This window comes from Pungitius pungitius, chromosome 3, assembly GCF_949316345.1.
Source record: "Pungitius pungitius chromosome 3, fPunPun2.1, whole genome shotgun sequence".
Taxonomy (NCBI): domain Eukaryota; kingdom Metazoa; phylum Chordata; class Actinopteri; order Perciformes; family Gasterosteidae; genus Pungitius; species Pungitius pungitius.
This window is the reverse complement of record NC_084902.1, coordinates 5,461,705-5,486,640: the sequence shown is the minus strand read 5'-3', so window position 1 is coordinate 5,486,640 and position 24,936 is coordinate 5,461,705. Positions and strand designations below refer to the sequence as shown.

Genomic DNA, 24,936 nt, shown 5'->3' with positions numbered 1-24,936 from the left:
GTGAGTGGTGGCGGGGGGGTGGGGGGGGGGCGGCTTGTTGTGGCAGGGATGAAAGGTGCACAGGAGTCACACACACGTAGCACACAAACACATAAACAGACACACCTGAACCGTTCCGTCCCGCGCTCCCTTTCCCAGCTGCAGATGGGCATGACCCCGCGGCCCCCTTTGGCCCGTGTTAATCACAAATGACTTTCCTTTCTCTCCCTCCCTCCCTCCCTCCCTCCCTGCCTCCCTCCATCTCTCGGGCCAGTCTGCTCCACCCAGGGAGATCCCCGAGCTGTGCTGGAACACGCTGTTATCGCCACATTCACAGAGCGATTGTTGGCTAATTCCTGTTTATGTGTGCTCTCTCCCCCCAGCGCGCAACGCTGAAAACGCGCCGTTCCCTCCGTCAGCGCCTCCGTGACGGCGACTCGAAAGAATGTGCGCAGGAAAACACTTTGCGATACATGTTAGCAGGGCCGGGTCTAGACAGGCATGTACGAGGGGGCAGCCACAAATCTTGAGGGGGCATTGTGCTCCAGCACCTAGTTTGAGGGGGCACAACATTTATTTGAGGGGGCCAGGCCACCTCTTGCCCCTGCCTAGACCCGGCCCTGCATGTTAGTGCAAACATATCTACACATGATACCAAAGTTCTGGTCAATTGCAATGAACTCCGCGATACATTTCCTCGACCCACTTGGTCACATTTGAGGGGAACTGGGCAGATAGAGGAAAAAAAAGAGGTAGGATGTGATCTGACGTGCAAACATGACATCATGACTGTGGTCTGCAGCGCACAAAGGTTGGCAGCCAGAATAAAGTCATAGCAAGGCCCTTGTTTGGTCTTTCTCCTCGTGAAAGCATTCAACACCGTAGTAAAGTGTCTTCGGGTACAGTCAGCTGAGACGAGAGGCCGCGGCGTCTGGGCCCTGCTTTCTGCCACCTGCTGCAGGTAATTGATTGGAGCGTAAAATGATTGAGTTTCTTTAATTAGCTTAACGGACGCCTCTTCTCAAAGCACGCCGAGGAGCTCCTAACTTCACACGCCGCCTCATTAAGAGGCCCGGGGGGGGGGGCGGAAAGCGCACCATCAGCAATCCGTTGACATTAAAGCTCCTCGGGCATCATAACGACACAAATCAGCCTGCATGTCCGGGTAAACTTTTCAACTCAGCGAAATGCCATTCATCTCAGAGCCATTTGCGATGAGAGAAATGGCGGCGCGCCACGCGTTTGACAACGCCGCCCGCCGTGCACTCGGGGGGGGGGGCGCCTTTGTTTTGTGCACACGCACTAGAACGCGCTTGCACTCAGCTCGCTCAAGTAAGCACGTGCTCGCCTCCCTTAAACACACACACACACACACACACACACACAAGCACAATCTATAAAAAATATGCTTAGACCGCTCTGTTGATAATGACCTCAGCTTTGGCTCCGTACTGGGCCAGACCAGACTGCCGACAGACTGGAGGCTTTTGTGTAGACTCCCTATCTCTAACTCCATGACCTTTAGAGGAGAGAAGAAAGCCGACCATGCCTTTTTTTTTTTTTTTTTTTATTTAGAAGGGGTGGCTCGCTCATTGTTCTGTGTTGGTACGGTTTCCCTGCGGTAAACACACAGCGGTTCCCAGGCTTGACATGTTGCTGCACAAACTCTACCCTCCCTCCATCCATCCCTTGGTGTTCCCACACTGCCCCGTCTGGGTCGCTGAACTATACCGCCCCCCCCCAACAACACACACACACACAGCACCATGTAAATACAATCATTTCTGCCCCACCCTTAAGAGCAAAAAACACTTTTCACAAGGACCAGCGGTCTCAAACCAACGCTTGTCTGTGGGCTTCAACCCGTGATGAAACCCTCCACGTCTGTGACGGGCCGAGAGGAAGGAGAGCTGGGAGTGCAGCTGAAGGAGAGGGAGCAGAGATGGGAGAGGAGTCCCTTGGGGCAGGGCCGCTGCGTCATGGGGCCTGAGAGGGGACCCTTTGGCGGGGCCTGGCGGGGCCCCCTAGTTGCTTGGGACATGGGCCATCCTTCAAGCGGGTGACAACAGTGCATAAACAAACGACTAACCTCATCGGCTCCGTGTTTACAGCCCCGGGATCGGGTTCTGGACGACTCATTAACACCAGGGACCTTCGGAAAGAGCCATTTTCTGAGGGGGGATGTGTGTGTGTGTGTGGGGGGGGGGGGGGGGGTTCTCCCATCGTAAGAAAGGAGGAAAGTCAACGACATGTCAGACCAGATGGGGGCGTTGATAGATGAGGGGGGCCTGGGTCACCTGCCCCCCCCCCCCCCCCCCCAAACTCACCAACACACACGCAGACAGATGCTCCCTTGTGCCCCCAAAACACAACTGATAAACCACAAAGGCAGCGTGTGCGTTTGAGCAGATGTGTGTGTGTGAAATGCTTCACACCTGGATCAAACTTCCTATCAATGTGCATGTTCACTATCCCCCCCCCCCTCTGATCACATGATCTTTACACATCTAGGACTTCCATGTGACTTCAAGTGCAAGGGGCCATTTTACGCACTCACTCACTTCCGGCAATGGCAAGGGCATGAATTGAAAAATAAATATTACCAGCGGAGCATTTCACCGTACAGGGAAATAAACGGCTAAGATATGCAAAAATAGGGAACCAGATCAAGTTGTAGAAATCTTTCAACCCCCCCTCAAACTTAAACAGTCACATTTTATTTGTATTACTCAAATACTGGAGCTTTTCAGGTTTTAATTCATACCTCGAATACCAACTGATGTGGTAGTCGGCTGTGATTTTATATTCAGTCAATGCAACTTAGATAAAATAAAAAAAACATGAGCCCATAATGAGACATTTATTTGCACCTATTTGCATTAGAAAACGAGTTCAAAGCCACCGTGGGCCCCTGTGATTCTTGACCCATCCATTACCGGAGGAGATATGGAACATTTGTATACGCGGCTTTGGCACCGAGCTGAGCGCGCGCACGCAAAGAGCACCGCTCGGGGACAACGAGGGCTGTTTAATGGGGTCTCTATTTCACTTTGCTCGCGTCGGCCCGCTCCCTCTCACCTTTTAAATGGGCCGATCTATTAAGCGTTTTAATGAGCTCCGCCAGACAAACGCGAGGACGCACGCACGGCCCATTGCGCACTGCGAAGGAGGGCGACGCACCGCTCCGCTCCGGAGGCACAGAGCCGCTGACGGACAGCGAGGCCTCTCACTCTCTCTCTCTCTCTCTCTCCCCCCCCCCCCCCCCCCTCTCTCTCGCCCTCTCTCCCTCTTCTCGCAGCTCCTCGCGTGCCGATCATCCAATGGGCCAGCTATGCATCTACAAAAAAAGTAATATGAGGCCTCACTTTTGGAGACAGGCCGATCAGTGAGTGATGGCTGACTAAATATTGTGGTAAATGTGAAAAATGGTTAGCAAGTGGACGTGTGTGTGCGTAGGGACACACACACACACACACACACACACACACACTGGATACGCTCCATTGCCACTTGTTAAGCTTCCAAATACTTCTAATGGAACTTTCCTTTAGATCTCTATTAGTGTTTCACACCGTGTTCAAAAAAAAAGGATTTAAAATCTAGGCCCGACGTCTAACATCACTGGTCACGTGAGATCCATTGAAATCATTCCGAACACATTATCAAACATCTCTAAAACACAGTGTAATCAACGTTTTTATTGAGACACCAATATGCTATGGGGACCTTTTAATGAGACCTACGCCAAGCGAGTGTGGATCATCAAAGCCCGCCCTCCTGTAGCCCACAATCCACCGCGGGGTGCGGCCTGCACGCCTCGGCTATACTTAGTTGGGAAGCACAGATTTTTGCGGCGCACCGCATTGCATCTGGACGTGCGGACCAATCAGTCAATCTCCATCAATCACTCTTACGTTCAACCAGCTCTCCATCACCTCCTCGATTACATCCACCGGCCCCCACGTGCCCCCACCTTGTTTTCTTTCTTTTTCCTTTTTTTAATTTTTTTTTTATCACACGACTGTTCTGCGAGGAGGCCCCGTGCATGCCCGCTTTATACCACGCGCACACCGAGCGCATTGACCAGCATCGCTCTTATGAGGGGGTCTGGGAATTTAAATATTCACTGTTGACGCTGTGCAGACGTGGCTCGGGTCCAGAGCGGGCCAGCTACTCGGGGGACACGGACCCCCCCCCCCTCCGCCCCCTCATTCTGACGGAGGAAGCAAACATCTTCCATCTCGAGAATAATAATCTTAAAATAAACGAGGAATTACCTCCCCTTTATTTGAGAGAATGCCTCTAAACGCAGATGACTCTTCCAATTGTGAACAAAAGTTTTGTGTCGCACAGAATTTGGGACCAGGAGGGCCTCGAACCCACCAACAAAAACGAAAACACTTGTTTCCCCAGCTCCTGCATCAGCATGATGGTTGTGTGTGTGTGTGTGTGTGTGTGTGTGTACCTATTTCCTTATCCGAGTTACAATCGTTTCTAAACATTTGAAATAATTACAACACTATACTTTATATATTTATATACTATATTTGCTCAGGATATCCTCCGTGAGCTCGTGTGAAGTAAACCAACTAAACTTCCCTCGATGCTCTTAAAGCCTCTCAACTTGTCCTCCATCCTCCTGCTGCTTATTGGCTGTTAGAATTATATTTCGGAGGAGTCATTTGAGCTGCTAAGCCTTTTTGTTTGTATTTAGCTGATACACACAGACTGACAAATGTACCATTGCACTGTTGCCTTTTCTTGTTTTGACCTGTCTGCCTGTTTTCTTTTTTATCTCCAAAAGGTCTGCAACACAATTCTAGATTATTACTGTAAGTTTTACAATGAGAATAACCTCAACAATTTAACGTCAGCCTTAAAAACAAATGAAAAGCCACACAGCACAACAATTTACACTGATGAAAAATATAGAAATGAACACGTAGAATAAAGCTTGATTGAAACAGCTTTTAGAAAATAGATGTACATAAGTCTTGATAATTTATTGTAGCAAATCAATACATGAATCGCCACATCAATCATCTCATTGCATAAAGTCTTGGGTCGAAATATTTAAATCAATTTAATGGCGAGAGTGATATTACACATCATTTAATCAAACCCAATTAAGATTTTAAGTTAGCATTTTCACACTGCGTGCATTTCGTCAGCTACACAAAAACAGCCGCGCTTCAAAAGAATTAAAACATCTGGTTGCAGTTTTTTTTTTTCTTCTTTTTTTCCTGAGTTACATATCACTTTACAATCGACACATTACGCATTAAAACGAGCTCGGAACGAACCGCCAGACTCACAAACACAACGACGTTACAAACACGATTACCCCCCCCCCCCCCCTGTTCCCCGCAGCGCGTGCACCGTGCGCGTCTAACGCGTCCTCCTTCTCTCTCCTCGTTTTCCCCGGGCCACCAAACGGCGGGTTCGGTCCGACTCGCTCCCCGCGACGCCGAAAGACGGCGGCGGAGCAGCGACGCAGCGCGCAGCGACGCAGCGACGCCGACCCGCCGAACCGAGAAAAAAAAAGAGGCACCAGACTTCGCCACAGCGCCCACTACGTGCGAGCCGGCCATTGCGAGGCTGGAGCCCTGCGCAAAGTTCCTCCACCGCGCACACAGCGCAAACTTTAAAGTTTAAGTTCGTCCGGAAGGCAGCAGTTTAGTTCGTTTTCCTCGCGAGGACGCCGTCGTTATGACACTTAAAAAGGTTTTTTTTTTTTTTTTTTTAAAGCGGGTTCGTGTTTTTTTTTTTAATCTGTCGGAAAAGCAACCAATGCGGAAAAACTATTGATAACAGCGACAGTCTGTATAGGTACATAAGATGGCAAAAGGGAAAAAAAAGAAAGGGATGTTGCACCTACTCGTGGCCAGTTTCCGTGCCCTGCCTTTGGACCTCATGGTGCCAGTCTCTCGGAGTAGGTTTGTTTGGATTTTTTCTTGGATCTTTTTTTTTGTTTGTTTTCGTCCTTTTTGTTTTTTTTTCTCTGTCCTTTTTCGCTGGGTTTCTCAATCCAAACGCGCTATCTCTCCAGCATTGTCAGTCGGGGACACCTTCGCACATGCGCACAGCAACGAGATCTGCCGGCACCAAGTGACAGAAAAAAAAAAAAAAGTTTGGGACGATTTATCACTTTGATATCAACCTGATCCGGTCAAGATGGTGTGAATCGTGGACATCTCCTTTTTCGTGTCAGAGTTTTCCGACGAAACAGAAAGAGTAAAAAAAAAAATGTCCGACGTTGTTGAAGCCTCAGATTTCAGAGGAGTGAGGAACTTTCTAAATGAGATGGGTCCACTTCAGCGTTAACTTATTATTTCGAGGACGAGGAGCTCAAAGCCGTTCATTTGAAATGAACACAACGCAGTCCTGGAACAAGTCAAAACCAAGTTGGACCTCACTGAAAAGCAACGCAATAGTCATTTGGCGATATTTTCAAAGTAAAAGAGGAAAAAAAAAAGTTCAACAGTGAGCAGTAAATGAAAAGCTGTGGACATTTGTTCTCAATCTTTACTCTTTGCACCTTTTCTCTCCGAGGGAAGTCACATTCATCAACGTTCACCTAAATTACCAATGCTGCATATAGTCATTAAAGACTTTATATATTTTAATTGTGTTTTTGACCATTATACCGAGCAGAGGGAAATGAATGACCCCCCCCCCCGCCCGCCCCCCCTTTCTGCTCCCGCATGGGCACCCGACTGAGCCCTAATATGAGTGCAGGTTTCCTCTCTCTCTCTCTCTCTCTCTCTCTCTCTCTCTCTCTCTCTCTCTCTCTCTCGCTTGGTGCTGACGATAATTAATATGTTAAGTGCTCAGAATGAATGCCTGTTTGAGACGTTTCTGTTGCAGTGCGTCCATTGCATCACTTGGTAATTGCTGAAGGCTCGAAAGGGATGTTTTCACTTGATTTAACTTTGAAGGAGAAAGAAGAGAAAAGTACTTGGTGTCCTAATCTTCATCTTGGTGTTTGGAATAATGGTTGGCCCATGCTTCTTTTCGTTTAGGATTAGAAGAAGGGGGCCACGCTCATAAAGGCATGCCGTCCAAACACTAAATGTCAATAAAACTCTCTGTTATCACATAAACATTTTATAGGGGCATATTTAGATACTGAGTCATATATTAAACAAAAAGTACCAGTAGATACAAAAACAGAAATTCATGATTTGTTACCACCCTCTGTGTTTGGTGCTTTCATATCACACATAAGAAATTGGTATCTTCAAATGAGTCCACATCTGTTCCCAAACAGACACAACATACTCACAGTTATTGGTAATTAATTAGATCCCCATGAGATCATTCTGACCTTGTAGATGAACTCGTTACTGGGTTGTGATCTCCAGTTATTGATTCTAAACTGCGTTGCATCTGATCCAGAGATTACGCCCTGGTAAAAAACAAACATTGCTCTATTATATGAATGGAGATAAAGTCTTAAACTCTGCACAACAGCAAACAGAAAATAAAGATGATACAACCCCCGAGGTGGGGTGTTTGGTGCCAAACCCACACCCACTGAAGCGCTGACTCCAGAGCGTGTGGTCATGTATACCTGATTGTATCTCACTCTACCTTCGGTGTAATGACACCAATGATTTTATTGAGTGGGTCGCGGCTCCACACCGTGCCCGAGAAGGTGGTGCGCGCGCGAGAGAAAGAGAGAGAGAGAGAGAGAGAGAGAGAGAGAGAGAGAGAGAGAGGGGGGCTTCAGGCGGCGCGCTCAATTAGCCTAAATGGAAACAGTTTTCATTCCCCACAATAAGTCACCCTTCCCTCCCCTCTGAAGCACTTTCTCTCTACATATATTTTATTATGATACGCTGAACCCGGTGGCAGGGCGCAGCGCTGCGGACATCCCCAAAGCCCCGTGGATTGTAATTATTAGAAATTAATTGGGTTCGAGACCCACGCGGTTGCAAACGGAGCAGATTGCCTCAACTCTTTTTTATTTTCATTTAAATTGACCCACAAACACACGGTACAAAACTGTATTAATTATTGTTTATTGCAAGGACACCTCTATTAAAACCAAGTTGTTATGTAGGTTTACTGCGTTACAGTAGCGGCGTGGGCAGCTGTTAAGGGGTTAAAAAACATAACATGATCTGTATTAGGGGCTATGAAGGCGGACTAAAAGTGAAAAGGGAGCCTCCGGCACAAGGAAATTACCAGCGCCAGCCTGACCTTTGAGCGAGGTAATCAATCAAGTGATCAACGGGGTTATTTATCACTGCTTTGTTCAGCCAAACCTGTGTAGAAACAAAATAAAAGATGGAAAATGAGAATATTGATATTCTGGGAGCTTGCATTGAATTATTAAATTCAACAGACATCCGTTTCTTCTAAGGTACAGAATAATTATAATGTACGTTACAACTTCTGATAATAAAATCTGGTCAAAATACGCAAAATTAAAAAGAATCCAAATATTTAGTGAAAACAATAAGTGAAAGAAGGCAACATTTGACCACTGAAGGCCCACGTGCCTGCTTTACACTTAGTAAAATGCCAGAAACATGTGGTCAGTCAAGGCTTGATTTCCCACAAATTATTTCACCTATTTATTGCAATAAATCCCTGCTCGTCCTGCTTTTTATTACAATGCAATTGATTTTGAAACCCTGGTAAATACAATTATGTTGCTACTACTGAGTGGAGTATTTTGAACCCATTCAAATGCTTCCAAAGAACATCTAATACCAAGACAATTTGTGAGTTGACATTATCTCCTTTAAAAAAAGGTCTGTTAAAGAAGAGAGGCGTGAGATTCCACTCAATAAAATTTAAATGATTTTATTTTTTTATGAATCAAAAATGAGGTAAACATTTTGGATGAACTAATGCTTTAGATGCTTGGTCAGTTTGGAGGTGAGTGTGTCCTTAACATTAAATAACAAGGGAAACAACATTTTTTATAACTTGGCTGGTAATCTTCTATTTGAATAACGTAAAATAATGTGTAAGACAATCTAAAGAATCCTTTGTTCTACATGCCTGTTAACTTGCATGAACTAAAAGACTGTGGTTTAATTGCAAGTGTGGATTAATACAAGGCTTAAGGCCTTATATTTCAATATTATACGTACAATGATACTACATTTTTTTGCAAAAATTTTATTCTATAAAAAAAATGCATTTCTTGGGTAGATTTATGTTCATGGAATATTGCAATGAAAATAGAGATCATTTTATTCTCTCAAAACACCATTTTTTCCTTTTGAACAATCGAATACGATGACATAAATTGACAATTATTCAGCATCTCACAAACTCAGTTCAAATCATTTGCAAGTTTTAAAATAACTAAGTCAAAAGGTTCTTCTGAGATGAGGGACCAATCCTAAAGATACATATAAGTTCCACGTCAGAGTTTATAACAGGAGGCCGAGTCACTGTGAGAGGATGAGTCTTCTGCTGAAGATCATCTATACTCTACCGCCACCTAGTGGACGGATTGCATGACGTAAACAATCAAATAAAGCCATGCAACAATCCCATTTCAGTCCCAGCATAAATAAATATATGAACCGCAACGGATGGATGTCTATAGCACGATTATGTAGACCGTGAAGAAACTCAAATAAAACAAAAGTCTCCAAAGGTAACAGGTGAGTGATCGATGAGTCCGCCATGAGTAAAGTGCATTTTAACAACCGCTTCTGAACTCAAGACTCCCGCATTAGAGACCGACTACGACATGCTGTAGAGACACTTTGTGGAAGTAGTATTGATAACATCGGGAAATGGCCGTGGGGATGCCCTGAGGACGGCTTGAAGGGAGGATCTTACACACACACACACACACACACACACCCACACAGGAACAAACAGATACAAACTCCCCCCTATCAATACCAACGTTGTCCTTGCACGGGTCCAGTCCACAGAGGGAGGTGATAGGTAATCAATGGCAGAGCCGGTGTGGTTTATTTATCTTCATTTCCAGTAAAGGCAGACAGTGGATCCTTGTCAAGTTCCCGGTTTCACGGCAATTACAGTAAAATACGGACGGATGGGAAGTCTGGGACACCCATCAATACGGTGGACTTGGTTTGAACTTTAAACTGACATGAATCACAGTTTTCTTTGACACGGTGTAAACGAATGAATTCATTCGAGCTGCTCCACCTCCGGGGTCCTGGTATCGTGCATGCTGCTTCACCAGGTACAGAGCTATCTTTATTATTACTACCAGCTCTTCATGTTGTGCTTTAACGAGCTCCCAATGACCAATGCAGGAGAAAAAGGCCTTAATTTGGATCAAGCTTCTCAAAAGTTGAGGATTTGCAGCTTTTCCTGGTTTTGTATGACGGTAAATAAAATGTTCCAGTTTGTTCCCAAAAATAATCCATTCATGGATGAAACGAAACCCCAGTTACGGCCCTTAATGACTTCATACATCCAGAGGGAGCCCAAGATTCCCAGATGACGTCACAAATGTTACTCCAAATATTTTTGCCTCTTCTCTCTCTCCGAAAAACTGAAAGGGGCGACCAAACTGGGACAGTGTGGCACACTGAGCAGGATGGAACGCAGCCACATCTCCAGTGGTCACAGCCCAAGTTACATCTAACGTTACAGCTGTTTCACGCCACGTTAGGGGGGTTTTGTGGAGGCACAAACTCAGATATTATTAATAATTGATTACATTCACTATCGAGCCAAAACCCCTTTCGCGCTCAGGTTGGGAGCCTCTCCCCACAAAGCCATTTCTCATACAAGACGTCCATTACTGTCCCTCTGTGAACAATTCCGTTGGGAATAGTTCAATTAATGATGTTCTAGTTTCAGTCTCTTCTCGGAGACCGCTGGGCTCAGACCGCGCGGCCTTTGAAGGACTCGGCCCGCGTAGGCCAGCGAGGCCGGGTGCAGCCGCCGGGTTGAGATAAGAACTGGTTGAAATGTTGGAATATCTGAGGATCGGCATTCACTCCATCTTTTGTGCATCACGTGACACATTATGAAAAACAAAATTTAGAGTTGAAATGTAATAAAATACAGGTTTAATGGTTTGAATCAGTTAATAGGAAAATAGAAGTGTTAGCCAATAATTATGATTTATGTGAGCTTTAGCTTGCTTTATTTTAGAAATTGTCATGTGGTAGGGTTTTAATCCTATTCCTCACATATCGTAATCTGTTTTGCAATGAGACACCCACGGGGCAAATGGGACGTACAACTGTAGTTTGTATGGCAAACTACTTGTTTTGTGCAGTTGTAGGTGCAGTATTCTCCAAAAGACCATATTTGACCCCTAAATAACTGGATTGGCACAAGCATGGCTGCCACGAACCTGGATAATATTCGCATTGTATCACAATGTCTATTTCAGGGATTTAAGAAGTTGGAAAAAGAACACACCGGATGGAGGGAATGAGCCTGAGACGCAAATGAGACTCAACGGGGATGTGATGAGTTTCAAACATTTTATTTCCAGTATGTTTTTTTTTTTTACAAGTCAAAAGTTTGAGGTGCATAGTCATGAAGGGAGCATGAGCAACGAGGTCAGGAGCACGGACAAACAGCTGGATGATCAGAGGAAGTAGGGTGTGGGATAGTGTAGAGAATTTGCTGTGTAAACATCAATCTTGTATGTTGAAAAAGACAAAATAACATCAGTAAGATGTGTAAAACAGTGTTTAAATAGTTTAAAATGCAGATCTGCAGGTGGAGGGTAATCGCCTGAGCTTGTCATTCAAATCTCGAGATCTATAAGACAATATCTTTCAAGACCTACAGGATGCAGTTTGCTAAGGTCAATAGGTCAATATGTAGCATCTGGCATCGCTAACAATAGTTTGAAGTTTGTTTCTAATAATTCTGATACCGAAAAGTGTCATAAAAAAAAGATGTCTCTACTTCATTTCATTTTATTCATCGCCCCCCTTGAATTGGGATTGTAGTAGCGCTGATCTCAGGTCAGTGCTCGGTGGAATGTGGGAAACAGAGAGCAGACGTCAGACTCTTGGCTTGGCAGTGTCCGTTTCAGCTGCTAGAAATACAGATGCAGTTCAGAGCCATACCGTGTACAGCAGAGTACTGAAATGCCACCACCGGCGCTTTAGGTGGCGATACGACACGGTGACTGTAGTGTAAGTGCACTGAATGAGTTGCGCGTCGTCGTCGTCGTGGTGATGGTGGTGTAGATACAACAGTGAGACTCTTGGATTGGCAGTTTGAGTTTCAGCCGCCGTGGCAGTAAAAGCGACGCCAACTCGGAGTCGCCGTGGTGGTGGTCAGTCACAACTCTTTGTGGTTTCAGTGAGCGATGTTACACTAACACTGGGAGCAATTTGATAATCATGTTTGTACACATTTTTGCACGTATCCTTTTCCTAAAAGATTAAGTGTAAACTTATACATATCGGCCCTTTTTTTTTCTCCAAATGCACATATCATGTCAAATGGGCACCGGGGTTATAATTATGTATACTTGTAAACAATTAATAGCATCAGCTAAAGCAATTTGCAACAATTTTTAACATCATTTATATTGTTTTGACTATGGAAATTAGAGTAATGATGCTATCAGAAATTTAAATAAATTCATAATGCGGCAATTTCAATATGTATCAAAATGTGCATTTTGGAATCATCAGCCTCCCCCCCCCCCGAGGGAAGAGCGTTTGACATGTCGGGTATCGACCACTGGGGGGTAGTCCTACTGTGTCTACTACTCAGTACTGCAGCATCACAACAAGCAGGTGGCAGACCTCAGTACTCATGTACGATTCAGGACACACATTAGAGACAGGGTAGGTCAGAGGGTACAGAGGGACTTTTGTGAGGAGAAAAAAAGGTTATAAGAAAGTAATAAATAGTTTAAACAGCCAATATTTCACATTGTTCCACAACTAGATATAGACTGCATTAGACCAGAGAGCATTTAGTTTATCTTTCACATGTTTACCTGTCCGGTTTGCTGCGCTTAGCGAGGTTTTCCACTTTGTCACTTCAGGGAAATAAAGCTATTATTATCATGAATATCAAAAATCTCCATCTTGCAAAAACGATATACATAATGACAATGGGTTTCATTCCAGAAAACATAATAAATCAAATAAGGGATCACAGAAACAAGGAAGAGGGACCACACAAACCCACAAATATATACACGTTATGCGACACAAACCCTTAGAGGAAACCACCTTTTTGTTACGCTCTGTAAGGGTTGAACGTTAAGAAAAGTGCACAAACAGACAGGTCAAATCCACAGTGTTGTTTTTCCCTACAGGACAACGTTGGATGTATCCTGTCTACAGACGGATGTGCACAAGACTCCACAGACAGGAAAGCAAGTGCGTGTGTGCATGTGTGTGTGTGTGTGTGTGTGTGTGAAGTGCTTCTTTATATCCATAACATTCACAGGTATACAACACAACAAGGATGCTGTATCACTTCAAACACTGCACATTTACAGCTGCAATGTATAAGGAGCCATTAAAGTCGATCAATTTGTCTTATATGCAGTGTGGATCTAATGCCGGTGCATTAGTCCTACTGGATTACAGTAAATAAAGTACATGAGTACAGTGTAGATACACACATTGGTAAAATGACCGGTGCCTCGAACGGAGCCAGTCCAGACACATCCATAAAGTGCCTCATAACAGGTTATTGCATAATCTGATATCTGTCTTATTGCTTCCATTGAAAGCAAAGCGGGGAACGCACTCCAGGTGTGGAGGAGAACAATTTGAGACCAACGAGATGAAGTCTTTCCAGACAATGCTCAAACATTGTTTTTGGATTTTGGCGACTCTCCCAAAGTGTCATAAGAGAACGATGACTTTTGAGTCACGTCCAGGACTCCCTGTCTTGTGCAGCCACTCTGAACAGGGAAAAAAGTGCTGTGTTGTTTGTATGCAAGACCAGAGTTTGTATGCAAGACTACACGCTGGCTTCAAGGTGGCTCCTAGTATGTAAGTGCGTGTGTGTGAGGGCGTGGCAGGTCATGTCTTCCAGTTTCACAGACGTGAGCTTTTTGTACTGAGAGCAGCTTCTAGCTTCCCGTCAGCATCTCAGCTCTAAGTGCGTCCATATCAACCACCAGATGCAGATGCGATACGGAGAAGGGCCTTAAACTTTCCCATTGCCAGCTGTCTCATTAGAGCATGTTCTAAATTCACATATAATATATATCTTTTTTTACTATCTGTTTATTTTTTCTGCCGGGACCCTCCAATAAGTTACCAATAAACATGTAGTGCTATGACACCACTACACAGCACAAACTTTGTATTATGTGCAATGACTACGATTCCTACAGTCGCAGCAAATAGTTCTTTCCTAAACTGAAGTTTGATCACAATGCCGTAAATATTGGCTGGTTGTTGAGTCACATGAAATAAGACAGTTGGCAAAGAAAAATAAACCACTGGCCTTTAGGTCTATTCAAACATTCATTTGATAATAGCATCACTATATTGAGTTTAGAATGGATCAAAATATACTATTTATAAATGATATCAAACATCTATTCCCTGACAATCGTTACATTCTTTTTCCCTCATCTGTCCCAATGCTGCTTCCCGCTTTACCGAGGCAGCACCAATAGACTCGTGGGGTTAAGTGTTTTCTTGTGGTTCTCAGAGCAAGTTTTATTATTGGACGGTAGCCAGTTGGGAGTCTGCATCCAGCCACGGAAATGTGGTTGTGTAATTATATTATGTTGCTCTCCCCACAGTATATCCTGCTGATACGCCACTGGACCAAGGGGCCACTTTCTCACTAAGCGTCCAGCGGAGTGTTTCCATCGTGATGATGATTCACGCTTTTCCCGTTTTGCATCAGTGTCAAATGCCGTTAACCCCCCCGCAAATCCCTGCAGGTCTACCTCTGTGACCCGGGTTTAAAGGGTAACAATGGTTGGAGCAGTGCTGTGAAAAGGGGTTGAATGGGACCCCACGGAGACGCACAGAAACGTCACTCCACTGTGGCCCGAGACGACGTATACTTATGGGAAGTTATATAAAACGCGCACATGCAAAAAATGCATTGGTTATTACTCAGAAGCAGCATGATCAGTGTCATTCCTTTCTATAGGGAGCTGGGTAATCTAGGGATTGTCTTTGATGAGGGATAGGATTGTTTTTTTTTATATATATATATATATATTTTTTCATCTTCCCACCAGGAGAGGGAGCACAAGCAGAACAGGCACCTGGGTTTCATCTAAAGCGAGACAATACACCTGTGCGTCGCTGGATCCTTCAGTCACCTAAGAGAGCCCATTTGTTAGCCGATCGGAAATAAAAAATGAATAAAAACTGTTTCAAAAGACTCTTCTTGTTAATCACAAGAAGAGTCAAACATTGTGTTGAAAATATGTATATATACCATGTTTAACCAACACATTTTCTTCATTTTGTGAACTGAAAAACAATGTCATCGTGGCACTACATAGGTTATGGCAATTCACCATGGCAACCAGGTGTGTTTGCTGCCACCGGTTAGGTTGATTTGGGGTGTAGACGGGGGGGGGGGGGGCAAACATTCTGGTGGCCTGTCTAGTGAGTGCGCTGAACTGCTTTCAAGTGGCAGTTGATTATTATTAAATTTGCTCTAAAAATAAGAGGCTCTGCTTTTTGGGGGAAGAGGATTCCTCTGAGACGATGTAAAGCCGGCGTGAAAACAACGAGTATATCTGAGAGCAGAGGCAGTTGTTCTCCAGGCCAGAGAAATCCTACTTCATGCCCCGGGGGGGAAAGCCGATCGCGGTGCAACAAATGGGCCGACGTGAAGCTGACGGAGGGATCCACGCTTTCCCCGGGATATCTGAAGCGTGACTTTAAAATTTAGAAATGTACATGTTGTGTTAGCCGCTAGTACGATCAAACAGTCCCCTGGTAACGGCTCCTTCTCCCAGCCTGTACGTTAGTCTCAACGTGTACACCAACATACAGACGTGCTCTTTCACTCAGGCCTTTGGCGTCCCTTTGGCGTCGGCTTTGGCTCCCGAGCCTCCGTTCTCGGTGTTGTCGTTCCCTGAGCTCACCAGGCACTCTTTGCTGCAAGGGGACAGTCAAACCAAAAGGTCAAGAGGGAGGATGGTCCACGTGATAAAAATACGGCAGCCTTCCCCATCGCAGCCCCTAATGCGAAACTCGGGGTTCGGCACAAAGGGGAAACGTGCCACTGCGGTTTTACTCAAACGCCTGTCAAAGTCAATTGAAATTATAACTTAATGCCTCTTGCCACTCGTGCAACATTTTGTGAACATGTATCCTATTTCACTCGTGTAAATATTGTAAAAAATGAATAAGAGATTCCAGTTGTCTTTGAAGTTCAGACCAGAAAAGGCCAGCTTCTCTTTATGTAACTCTCCATATCATGTGGATGACGTGCCTGCACCTGTCTGAGTCACAGGTGTTTTGCTCAGTGGCACAAAATGTCCCGATAACACGGACAACAATGGTCCAGTCTCATATTAACCCAGTCAAGACAGTCTTGATTTTAAATTAAGCTGCATTTCTATTTTCTTTTATTTAAATTCCAACCAGTAAAACAATAATGTAGTCTTAAGCTGAAAACAGTATAAGAAAATGTGAACAATGTGTCAATCCCTTTTTTTTAAAGAAAAAGGTAAAAGAGCAATTGACCAAAACATTTATAGAGCTTTCTTATAAAATGCTGTCTACAATCCACTATATTCTGCATTTCCTTAACATATCCTTTAATCATAGTCAGTGATTTACTCACTTTTTCTCATCGTCCTTCAGCAGAAAGTGAACAACCAACGCCTTTATCACCATGGCCAGGATAGATATACCAATGACTCCACCCACCACGGAGACAATGATGGTTGTCAAAGTAGTTTCAATCTCCTTCACTGGAAAGAGGGAGGGAGAGAGAGACATTGTGAGGGAGGGAGAATGAGACGCGACACTGTGCATTTGTATCCGTCTGAAACTACAAGCACTCGCATCGGGTGTAATCTGAATATGGGTGTGTTTTTGCAGCTGCACGCATTCATGGGTCACATACATTGGTCCACCACTTTAAGATAGTAGTAAGCAGTGTGGTTGCGGTACTTCTCTTTTGGGTTCCTGGCGAAACAGAGGTACGTTCCCTCATCTTCGAAGGTGATGTTCCACAGCAGGATGGAGATGTTGTTGCTCTTCGAAGAGCCGACAAACTCCACGCGCTCGTGGTACACACTGACCCGGGGCTCCACGCCCTCAATGGGAATCACCGCCTCACATAGCTGCGCACACACACACACACACACAAACACACTCTCAGATTTACTTATATGTATGGATGCACAGATGATGGGGAGTCAGATCAATTTCCATTTGCACATCGACCCATCTCAGCAAGGTCAATAATGTTACATAAGGTACATGTGAGTTGCTTTTGCTTGCACACATGAGTGTATGTGTGTGTGTGTGTGTGTGTGTGTGTGTGTGCGTTACCTTTAGCAAGGTGCCGTTGTCGTCGTAGTGCCAGTTGAAGTAGAGGTTTTTGATGCCGATGCAGGAGGAGTAGGTGCAGGGCAGCAGGACCGTGGAGCCATTGATCGCTTCAAGTTGAGGCACTTTACTGGTCGTGACCTCCAGTCCACCAACACTCCACACACCTGGACCAAGGCAGGAAGGGACCAGATGAAGACAATAGAATGACAAGGTGAGACGAATTATATAAATATATATGTATATATATATACGTATACAGTATATTAGTCAGACTCATGATTTACAGCAAAAGCAAAATTTTCAATTGAGTGATTTGTTTGAGTGCAACTGCTGAGTAAGGGCATTTCAAAGTTAAGTAGCTTCTAATACAGTAAGTGCAGCTGATGGAATGACATTTTTCCACCCCCCCCCTACTATTGTTTGTTAGAGTGTTTGCATCTCTTGAGTCTCTGACTTGGATGTGGATGGGGCCAGTCAAGTTTCGAGAGTCGTAGCATCATCACGTCTTTCTGAAGTCACGATGACAAGAAGTATTTAGCATCGAGTGTTTCAGCGAGACAGAAATCCTCATGAATCCAGATAAGTAAATACAAAACATTCCCGTCACGTTGTTGTGCAAAGCGGAACACACACCATAACTCTTTTGTTTCCAAAGGAGACAGCTTATCTGGTTTGGATATTTGGCTCTGGTGTTTTTTCTCCCCCCCCCCCCCCCCCCCCCCCCAGTGACAGCTGGTGTGATTCTTAGATGGTGCTCTGGTGTCTCTAACATACTCAGGGCTTATTTATAAAAGCTCATCTACACACTGACCGGCCCAGGCTCACGTTGCAAACAGGGGTTGAGGGCATGTAGGTCCCGGCGTCTGTGAGGGACTTGCCGTCTGTGGAAGAGCTGTGAAAGCCCCGCGAAGACATCGGTGTAAACACAACGGAATCCCTGGAGTCATTTTGGATGAAATCCCTGTTTACTTCAGCTCGTTGGGTGATAAATGCTTTGGGCACGCTGAAACCATTTGGGGGGGGGCTCTCTTTTGAAGTTGAAATACATTTTCTGGCACTGACATTCTGCAGTAGGCAAGTTCCTTTGATCCATTTGTCCACTCCCAAGTGCAAACTGGATATTAAAAACGTGTATAGAATAAGGGTAGAATTAAAAGAGTAATTGTAGGAAAGAGATTGTTCAAAAGCTGTAGAAAAACATTCCATTAGATGTGCTTGCATCACATTGCACTTGATTTAAAAAAAAAAAAATGTAACCTGTACCACTTCCATTGGTCTGATTTGGCTTTCAAACCAGAGAACAGAGCGACAGTGAAGCACACCGTGCTGGCGAGAGACTGGAGACTATTTTGCGATCCCACCCGTCGCCAAAAGCCAATGTGGCCAGGGGAGTGCAGCAGGACGCCAACGGCACCTCCCCCCACTTGGAACCTCCTCACATGGAACGCTGCGTGCAGCAGGCCTGGTGCAATCAACATATTACGTTACATGTCATTTAGCTGAGGCTTTGATCCAAAGCGACTCACGTTGCATTGTAACCCATGCGTTACATTATGCCAGGGGAGCAATTGGGGGTCAGGTGTCTTGCTCAGGGACACTTGGACGTGGCACATGGGGCAGCCGGGACCCGAACCCCCAGCTCCGCGGTTGCCAGCGCGCATCACGCTGCTCCGTGCGACACCATCGGCCCAACGTAAAAGTCTTGATGAGTCAATGGGTGATGATGCCATGGTAACAAGTCGATGTCTCATTATGACTTTCTCCCTGTGTCTTGTCTCCGTCCCGGACCTCTCCTTTAGGTCCAGTGGTGCTGAACTGAATGAAACCAGGCTGTGAAAGTAAAACGGGACCAACTCGGCCCCCTCATTTATTGCAACGAGGAGACGCTAGATTTGAGCAACTAATTGTGAATTTAAAACAACTTTTCAATTACTGTCTGGTCTGTAAAGTATCATCGGTATCAGTATCAAAATACCTGAATACTATTTCTTGTACAGACTCAAAAAGTAATTTATAGTGACAATTTTCTGGTTCCATGTGCCAATACAGTTTGAATGTTGAATGCTGCATTCAGAATATTTAATATCACGTTAAAGGTTCTTCTTGTGTGTGTTCTTTTGGTTGTACTTTCAGTCAGCTGAATTTGCTCTTCTTTTTTCTCAGTCTCACTTCTTTGCTCTTGTCTAACATCCTAAATGTGGACCCTTCCTCTGTTGTCTTGACTAGTCTCCTTTACCTCGAGTAGCAACTACATCCATTTGGGTTCTCCTTGTTTTCCGTTTCTGGTTCTTCTCTCTTTTAATGGGCTCTTAAGGATTTTTTTTAATTTTTTTTGGTGGCACTGGGCACTTTCACTCTTACTCTTTTTTTCTCCTCAATATTTCCATCTTACTTCTCTCAGAAGGTTTCCCTCAGGAAACGAAACAAATTGAGGAGAGCTGCGTTGTGTTGGTGTGTTTTATTTCGGTGTCATGGATTCAAAAGTTTGTTTTTCCGCGGCCTGAATCCCCGTTAAGTGGATGAATAAATAATACGATGCCAATAAAGGCACTTAGGCACTGTGCCATGGAGGGAGGATTGTAAACAGGTGCTCCACAGAGGAGAATTGGTGCGAAGGAAGACAAGGGGGAAGACAATGGAAAAATCTCCCGTGTAAACGGCATTGTGAAAGCGCCGTGATCGTTTACACATCCCAGAGGAGTCCCCCCCCCCCACCACCACCTTTTACCTAGAAATAGATTTCACACCGCCCTCATTCGACACCCCATCCCCTTCCCTTCCGCACTCTTTCCTCCACTACTCAAATGTGTTCATGTCGTCCTGACAAAAACCCATCGACTCACACGGTGTAATAATACCAGCTGGGTCGTGCACACCAGTAATGGAATGTGCAATATTTTTAGCTCCACTATCAAATATCTCTTGTCCCAGTTGGGAGCCATCAATATCTGAAACAGTTACGAGCGAAGGAGCAACTGATTGCCAGCGTGTGTGTGTGTGTGTGTGTGTGTCCTTGGCTGCGGGTGAAGGTGAGTTCGTTTCTTTTAAGTAGGCCACAGATTGAAGGGTTAATGTATTTCCGAGTGAACCCATGGAGAGCAGAGCGAGAGAACACGTTTACCTCTCTGGGAGGGGGAGGGGGGGTGGTGAAGGTGGTGCAGTGTGCATGAAGTGACGGAGAGGGATAGAGGTGGCGGGATGTCCTCCTCAAGGCGAGGCAAGTGACAACACACACTTATGTGGCACGATAGCCACGCAAACAAGTGACAACATGCGGCGCTATTATCCCATTTACACGCCAGCCAGGGACTGCTGCCCGATAATGTGAGCTGCACCGAATCCGCTCTTATTCTCTACAACCAAATGATGTTGCGTAATCCCTTAACGCGTGGAACCTTAGAGCGAGACCTCCTAGCTCCCGGACCACCTCAGCCTCGCTCCTTTCGACGCCGAGGGGCTACTCCTCGACTCCTGATGTCCGGTTTCCAAGCAGCGAACCATGGCCTCAGATCGGGAGGCGCTAAAGCACTTGTGGATGCTGGAGGTCACTGAGCGAGGAGGCCAACAGGACCACAACATCTCACAGCAAGAGAGGCGATCTCCAGGCCCCCCCCCCCCCCCCGGACCTGATGTTCAACCCACGCGCCTTGATATCCTCCTTGTGACTTTCACAGACAGGACCGGTGATGGAGGGCAACGTGTTTGACTTATGGCGCCGGAATACGAACTAAGCTCCTGCTGCTGTCATACAGAGACCAGATGGCAGAAGCCTTTCCAGCCCTCTGCCGTTTTCTCTGAGGTTATATTGACGAGGGCTGTACTGGAATGTATTCAGACTATAATAACTTGCTATTTCTACAGTAAAGCTTTGCTAGGTTTCCAGGCCCCATTATCGTGGAAAACCTGACACTCAAACAAGAAGGCGATTATATAATACATAACATTATCATAAGCGTCCAGTTTATTTTACAAATGACTCATTATTTCTTTTCTTATTCACCTGCTACTCTGAGGATCATTGTGGTTGAAGATATATATATTAGTGCTGTCAGTTAAACGCGTTATTAACAACATACCAAACAAACCCATTTTAACGACATCGCAAGATTAACCTTTTCTTTTTTTTTGGGGGGGGGGGGGGGGGGGGGTGGATGATTGGTGTCTGAAAATGGGCTTGTCTGTCTGAGTAGCTGGCTGAAAGCAAAGAAGTAGTAGCTTACCTTTTATTGGTAACCTAACTGTTACAGTTCATTGTTTCTGAAACAAGAGGCCTGACTGCTTTGTTCACAGCAAACTTGGGACAAAAAGAAAACATTAAGCCATGGTTTAACTACACTAAAGACTGAGTCCTTGTTTAACTGAAATGTGCACTTTATAATTTTATTTTGTACCGCAGTGTTTGGCAATGTTGTTTTTCAGAAAAATTAAACATTTGCATAAAGCAAGCCAATCCACTTTACCATGTTGATAAGAGCATTAAAAAAGGAGAAAAAAATGATAACAGTGTGCGATTCATTGTGAGTTAACTACGACATAAATGTGATTAATCGTGATTACATATTTTAATCGTTTGACAGCTTTAATATATATATCTATATTTGTGTGGTCCAAAGTAAACAACAGAAACTGAGGGAATGATGGTGATCGATTGACGGAGGGTGAAAGATGGGACCTGAGTTGATTTTGGATTGAACATTCCAGAGCTATTTTGGTTCCACTGGTTTCATTTTTTACTTTGAAATAAAATCATCTTATGTTGCCTGCATGGAATTTTCTGGATTTTAAAGCAATTAAGAACAGAATAAAAAATGATGACCTACTAATTAAAACAGTGATTAGCTAAGGTAAAATAACACAACTTAATATACAGACTAGCATCCAATGTCACACTATATTAAATCATATAACCAAAGACAACAAAGTGCTCTTGTTTTGTTGCCTGTGTGACGAAGCAGGAGTTATTTTGATAAATCTGGTTTGGGGACTTATGTATGTGTGTAGTGAAAGTAATACTGCTATCCCTAAGATAACAACTTGGAAAACACTACTGAATAAGATGTGAAAACTGATAAGAACCGAGGTTTTTTTTTTACATGCAGGCTGATAATTACAAACATTTTAATAAAAATAATAATAGCATGCGGTCGAACACAAACGAATTCTGTGTTCTCACTAATGCATTTTATTGACAAGCACTTCCAGAGGAGAGCTAATATGTCAGCACTTAACAAATCAGAACGTTACTGGAATACTGTCACATGGTGTTGCAGGACAAGATGTTGATGATGGTGAAATGGAAATATGCTGTTGGATTCTTTTCAACACTTTTAAAGACCTGTATTTTTCCCTGTTTTTTCTTTAATTATTAAGTTCAAGCTTTTCTCATGTTTCATTTGTTTTTCTTCAGAAAAATAATTGAATGATGTTCGAGTAGGACTTAACTTGACGGGATCGCAATACCCTTTGGTAAATTCTTCCACTGGAGGACATAAACTGTAACGGAACAATTCACTTGGACAAGCCCCAAAAGAAAGAAACCAATGGCTGAAAATATGTTTTTGTGTCTTAATGTTCAACACTGAGTTTGTGAGAAACTGAGAGAGAGGAGTACATTTTAGGGTGGATGAGCAGAATCACAAATCACCACTGCATCACTACGTCACTACCAGTAATACTACAACGCCCCCCCCACACACACACCCACGGGTGATACTACTCTTGGAGGCATATTTTTTTCTTGTTAATTTCATCCCTTTTATAGCCCCCCCCCCCCCCCCCCCTCATGCTCATGTCACCCTATTAAATAGAGGCATGAGGAGGCATCTAGTCACCTCAGAAACTGCATGTCCAACTTTAGGGTTGGCTTTTAAATATTGACCTTGATGCCCCGATCGCCTCAACAGGTAAACATCACCTGTGACACCCCCCCCCCCCCCCCCCCCACGCATTTTACCCTTCAGACGGGGGGACACGAGGCAGCCGAGGACGGGAGTGAAACTCACCAAGCAGCAGTGCCACCGCCACACCGGTGTGAAGCAGGTCGCCGCGTCTCAGCCGCCCAGAGGCGCCGGAACCGCAGCTGTCCACCGTCGCCATGGCGCCACTTGTCCCCGCTACGCGTGTCTTCCCCGTGTGTCCGATCCACGCGTCCCGGCCGTGTTGTTCGTGTTCGCCTCGCTGTGTGTCTCTAGAGCCAGGCGGGACGCCCCCCCCCCTACCCCCCACAACCCCCCCTCTCTCCTCCCCTCTTCTGCACTTTGTCCCAGAGGGTGGACGCGCAACGAGAGAAGGATGGATTCCTTTGCGGGGGGGGGGGCAGTTCTCTACGCGCGCAGTTGTCCCCCACGTTCCCCTCCTCACGCCCCCCAAAGCAGGGCCGGAAAAGCCGAAGCAGAGACGCACTGAAGAACGCAGCAGGTCTCAGTCTCCCTCCCTCCCGTCCTTCCCGTCTCTCTCAGGCTCGGTGGTGATTATCCGGCAAAGGAGCGCGTGAGGCGCGAAGCAGCGGCGAGGAGCGACGAAGGGGTTGGGGGGGGGGGGGGGGCTAGTGTCGGAGGGCCCCACCGCGGCTACAGCAGCCCGGGAAGCGAGCGTGGGTGGGTGGGAGACATGGGCCGCAAGGACGGAGGGTGGGGGGGGGGGGGGGAGAGGAGCAGATGAAGGGAGGCACTGGAGCGGCGCTGGAAGCAGAGCGGATGGAAAAGCAGAAAGCGCGCGTCTCCAACACTGTCCAACACGGGGAGGAGTGAGCAGCAGAGGGACTGCAGCGGTGGAGGCGAAGAGAGAGCGAGAGAGGGAGGGAGAGAGAGAGAGAGAGGGGGGGGGGGGTGATATGCTGCCACGTACACACACATACACACATGCCACCGTCGCAGTAAGGGCTGAGTCAGCCTTATACTTGAGAGGGTCTCGGAGTAGAGTGCCAGGTGCCCCCCCCCCCCCCCCCACCCTCCTCATCCTCTCCTGTCTCCACTTGCACATCGATCTCGCGTTTCAAGCTCCAGCTAAACTCCCGATTAGGCCGGCTAATGCACCGGCAGGATCCCGTGTTCTGTCAATCTGGATTCCTTTGGACATCTTCATTGTAGGGCCGGACGTGGAAGGGCTCGTTTTGAATTGAAGACACAACGCACAGCGCTATTGACTGGAAATTCTTTTCAATATTTTGCTCGGTTACAATCCAGGAACTGCCAAAAAACCGTGCCGATGTAAGCCGATCTGGGCCCAGACAGGATCCTTTGAGGTCCGTGGACTAGAGCTCAGCCCACCATCCATCGTCTGCTTGTGAAACCTCTACCATCAGTAAATGTGACTTTACTGTAAAGACCCGGCCTTGACGTGCGTTCTTTGGCTTTCGATCACTTTGTCACAGGCTAAACCTTGAGTGGACTGAAGCTGTAAACTGGTCTTGGCTGAGACGCCTTTGCCTGCAAAGCACGAAGGGGCTTTAAGTCAACTGCGTGTCAATCACACCGGGCTACAAATCACGGAACGACCATCTCGCTCAGCCTTGAGCACA

The 24,936-nt window shown here is 45.6% G+C and overlaps 2 protein-coding genes across 9 annotated transcripts in view; both read right to left on the bottom strand.

Annotated features, from left to right (window-relative positions):
- mecom (MDS1 and EVI1 complex locus) overlaps positions 1–6,463 on the bottom strand; it is an 89,822-nt gene extending 83,359 nt beyond the window's left edge. For 7 of the 8 annotated variants that reach the window (XM_037468218.2, XM_037468234.2, XM_037468270.2 and 4 more), the window contains exon 1: positions 5,858–6,462. In XM_037468218.2, the coding sequence (XP_037324115.2) occupies positions 5,858–5,894 (37 nt within the window). In that variant the 5' untranslated portion in view covers positions 5,895–6,462. Of the gene's footprint in view, positions 1–5,857 lie in introns of all 8 variants that reach the window. The other variant, XM_062561108.1, reaches the window with a different exon arrangement.
- Positions 6,464–11,412: 4,949 nt separating this feature from the next.
- On the bottom strand, positions 11,413–24,021 carry scn4ba (sodium channel, voltage-gated, type IV, beta a). Its single transcript, XM_037461577.2, has 5 exons — positions 23,420–24,021; positions 17,418–17,581; positions 16,987–17,206; positions 16,702–16,831; positions 11,413–16,010 (listed from the first exon to the last, which is right to left on the bottom strand). The coding sequence occupies exons 1-5, from the start codon at positions 23,511–23,513 to the stop codon at positions 15,920–15,922; spliced, it is 699 nt and encodes a 232-aa protein (XP_037317474.1). The 5' UTR covers positions 23,514–24,021; the 3' UTR covers positions 11,413–15,919.
- Between the last annotated feature and the right edge of the window lie 915 nt (positions 24,022–24,936).

Bases quoted from the DNA above. Each gene is read 5' to 3' on its own strand.
- scn4ba (XM_037461577.2), bottom strand. From the start codon at position 23,513: ATGGCGACGGTGGACAGCTGCGGTTCCGGCGCCTCTGGGCGGCTGAGA. The intron at 17,207-17,417 runs GTAACGCACACA...GTGTGTGCGCAG, and splicing joins ACAACGGCACCTTGCTAAAG to CTATGTGAGGCGGTGATTCC. The intron at 16,011-16,701 runs GTGAGTAAATCA...GTCCCCTTGCAG, and splicing joins CTGAAGGACGATGAGAAAAA to CAAAGAGTGCCTGGTGAGCT.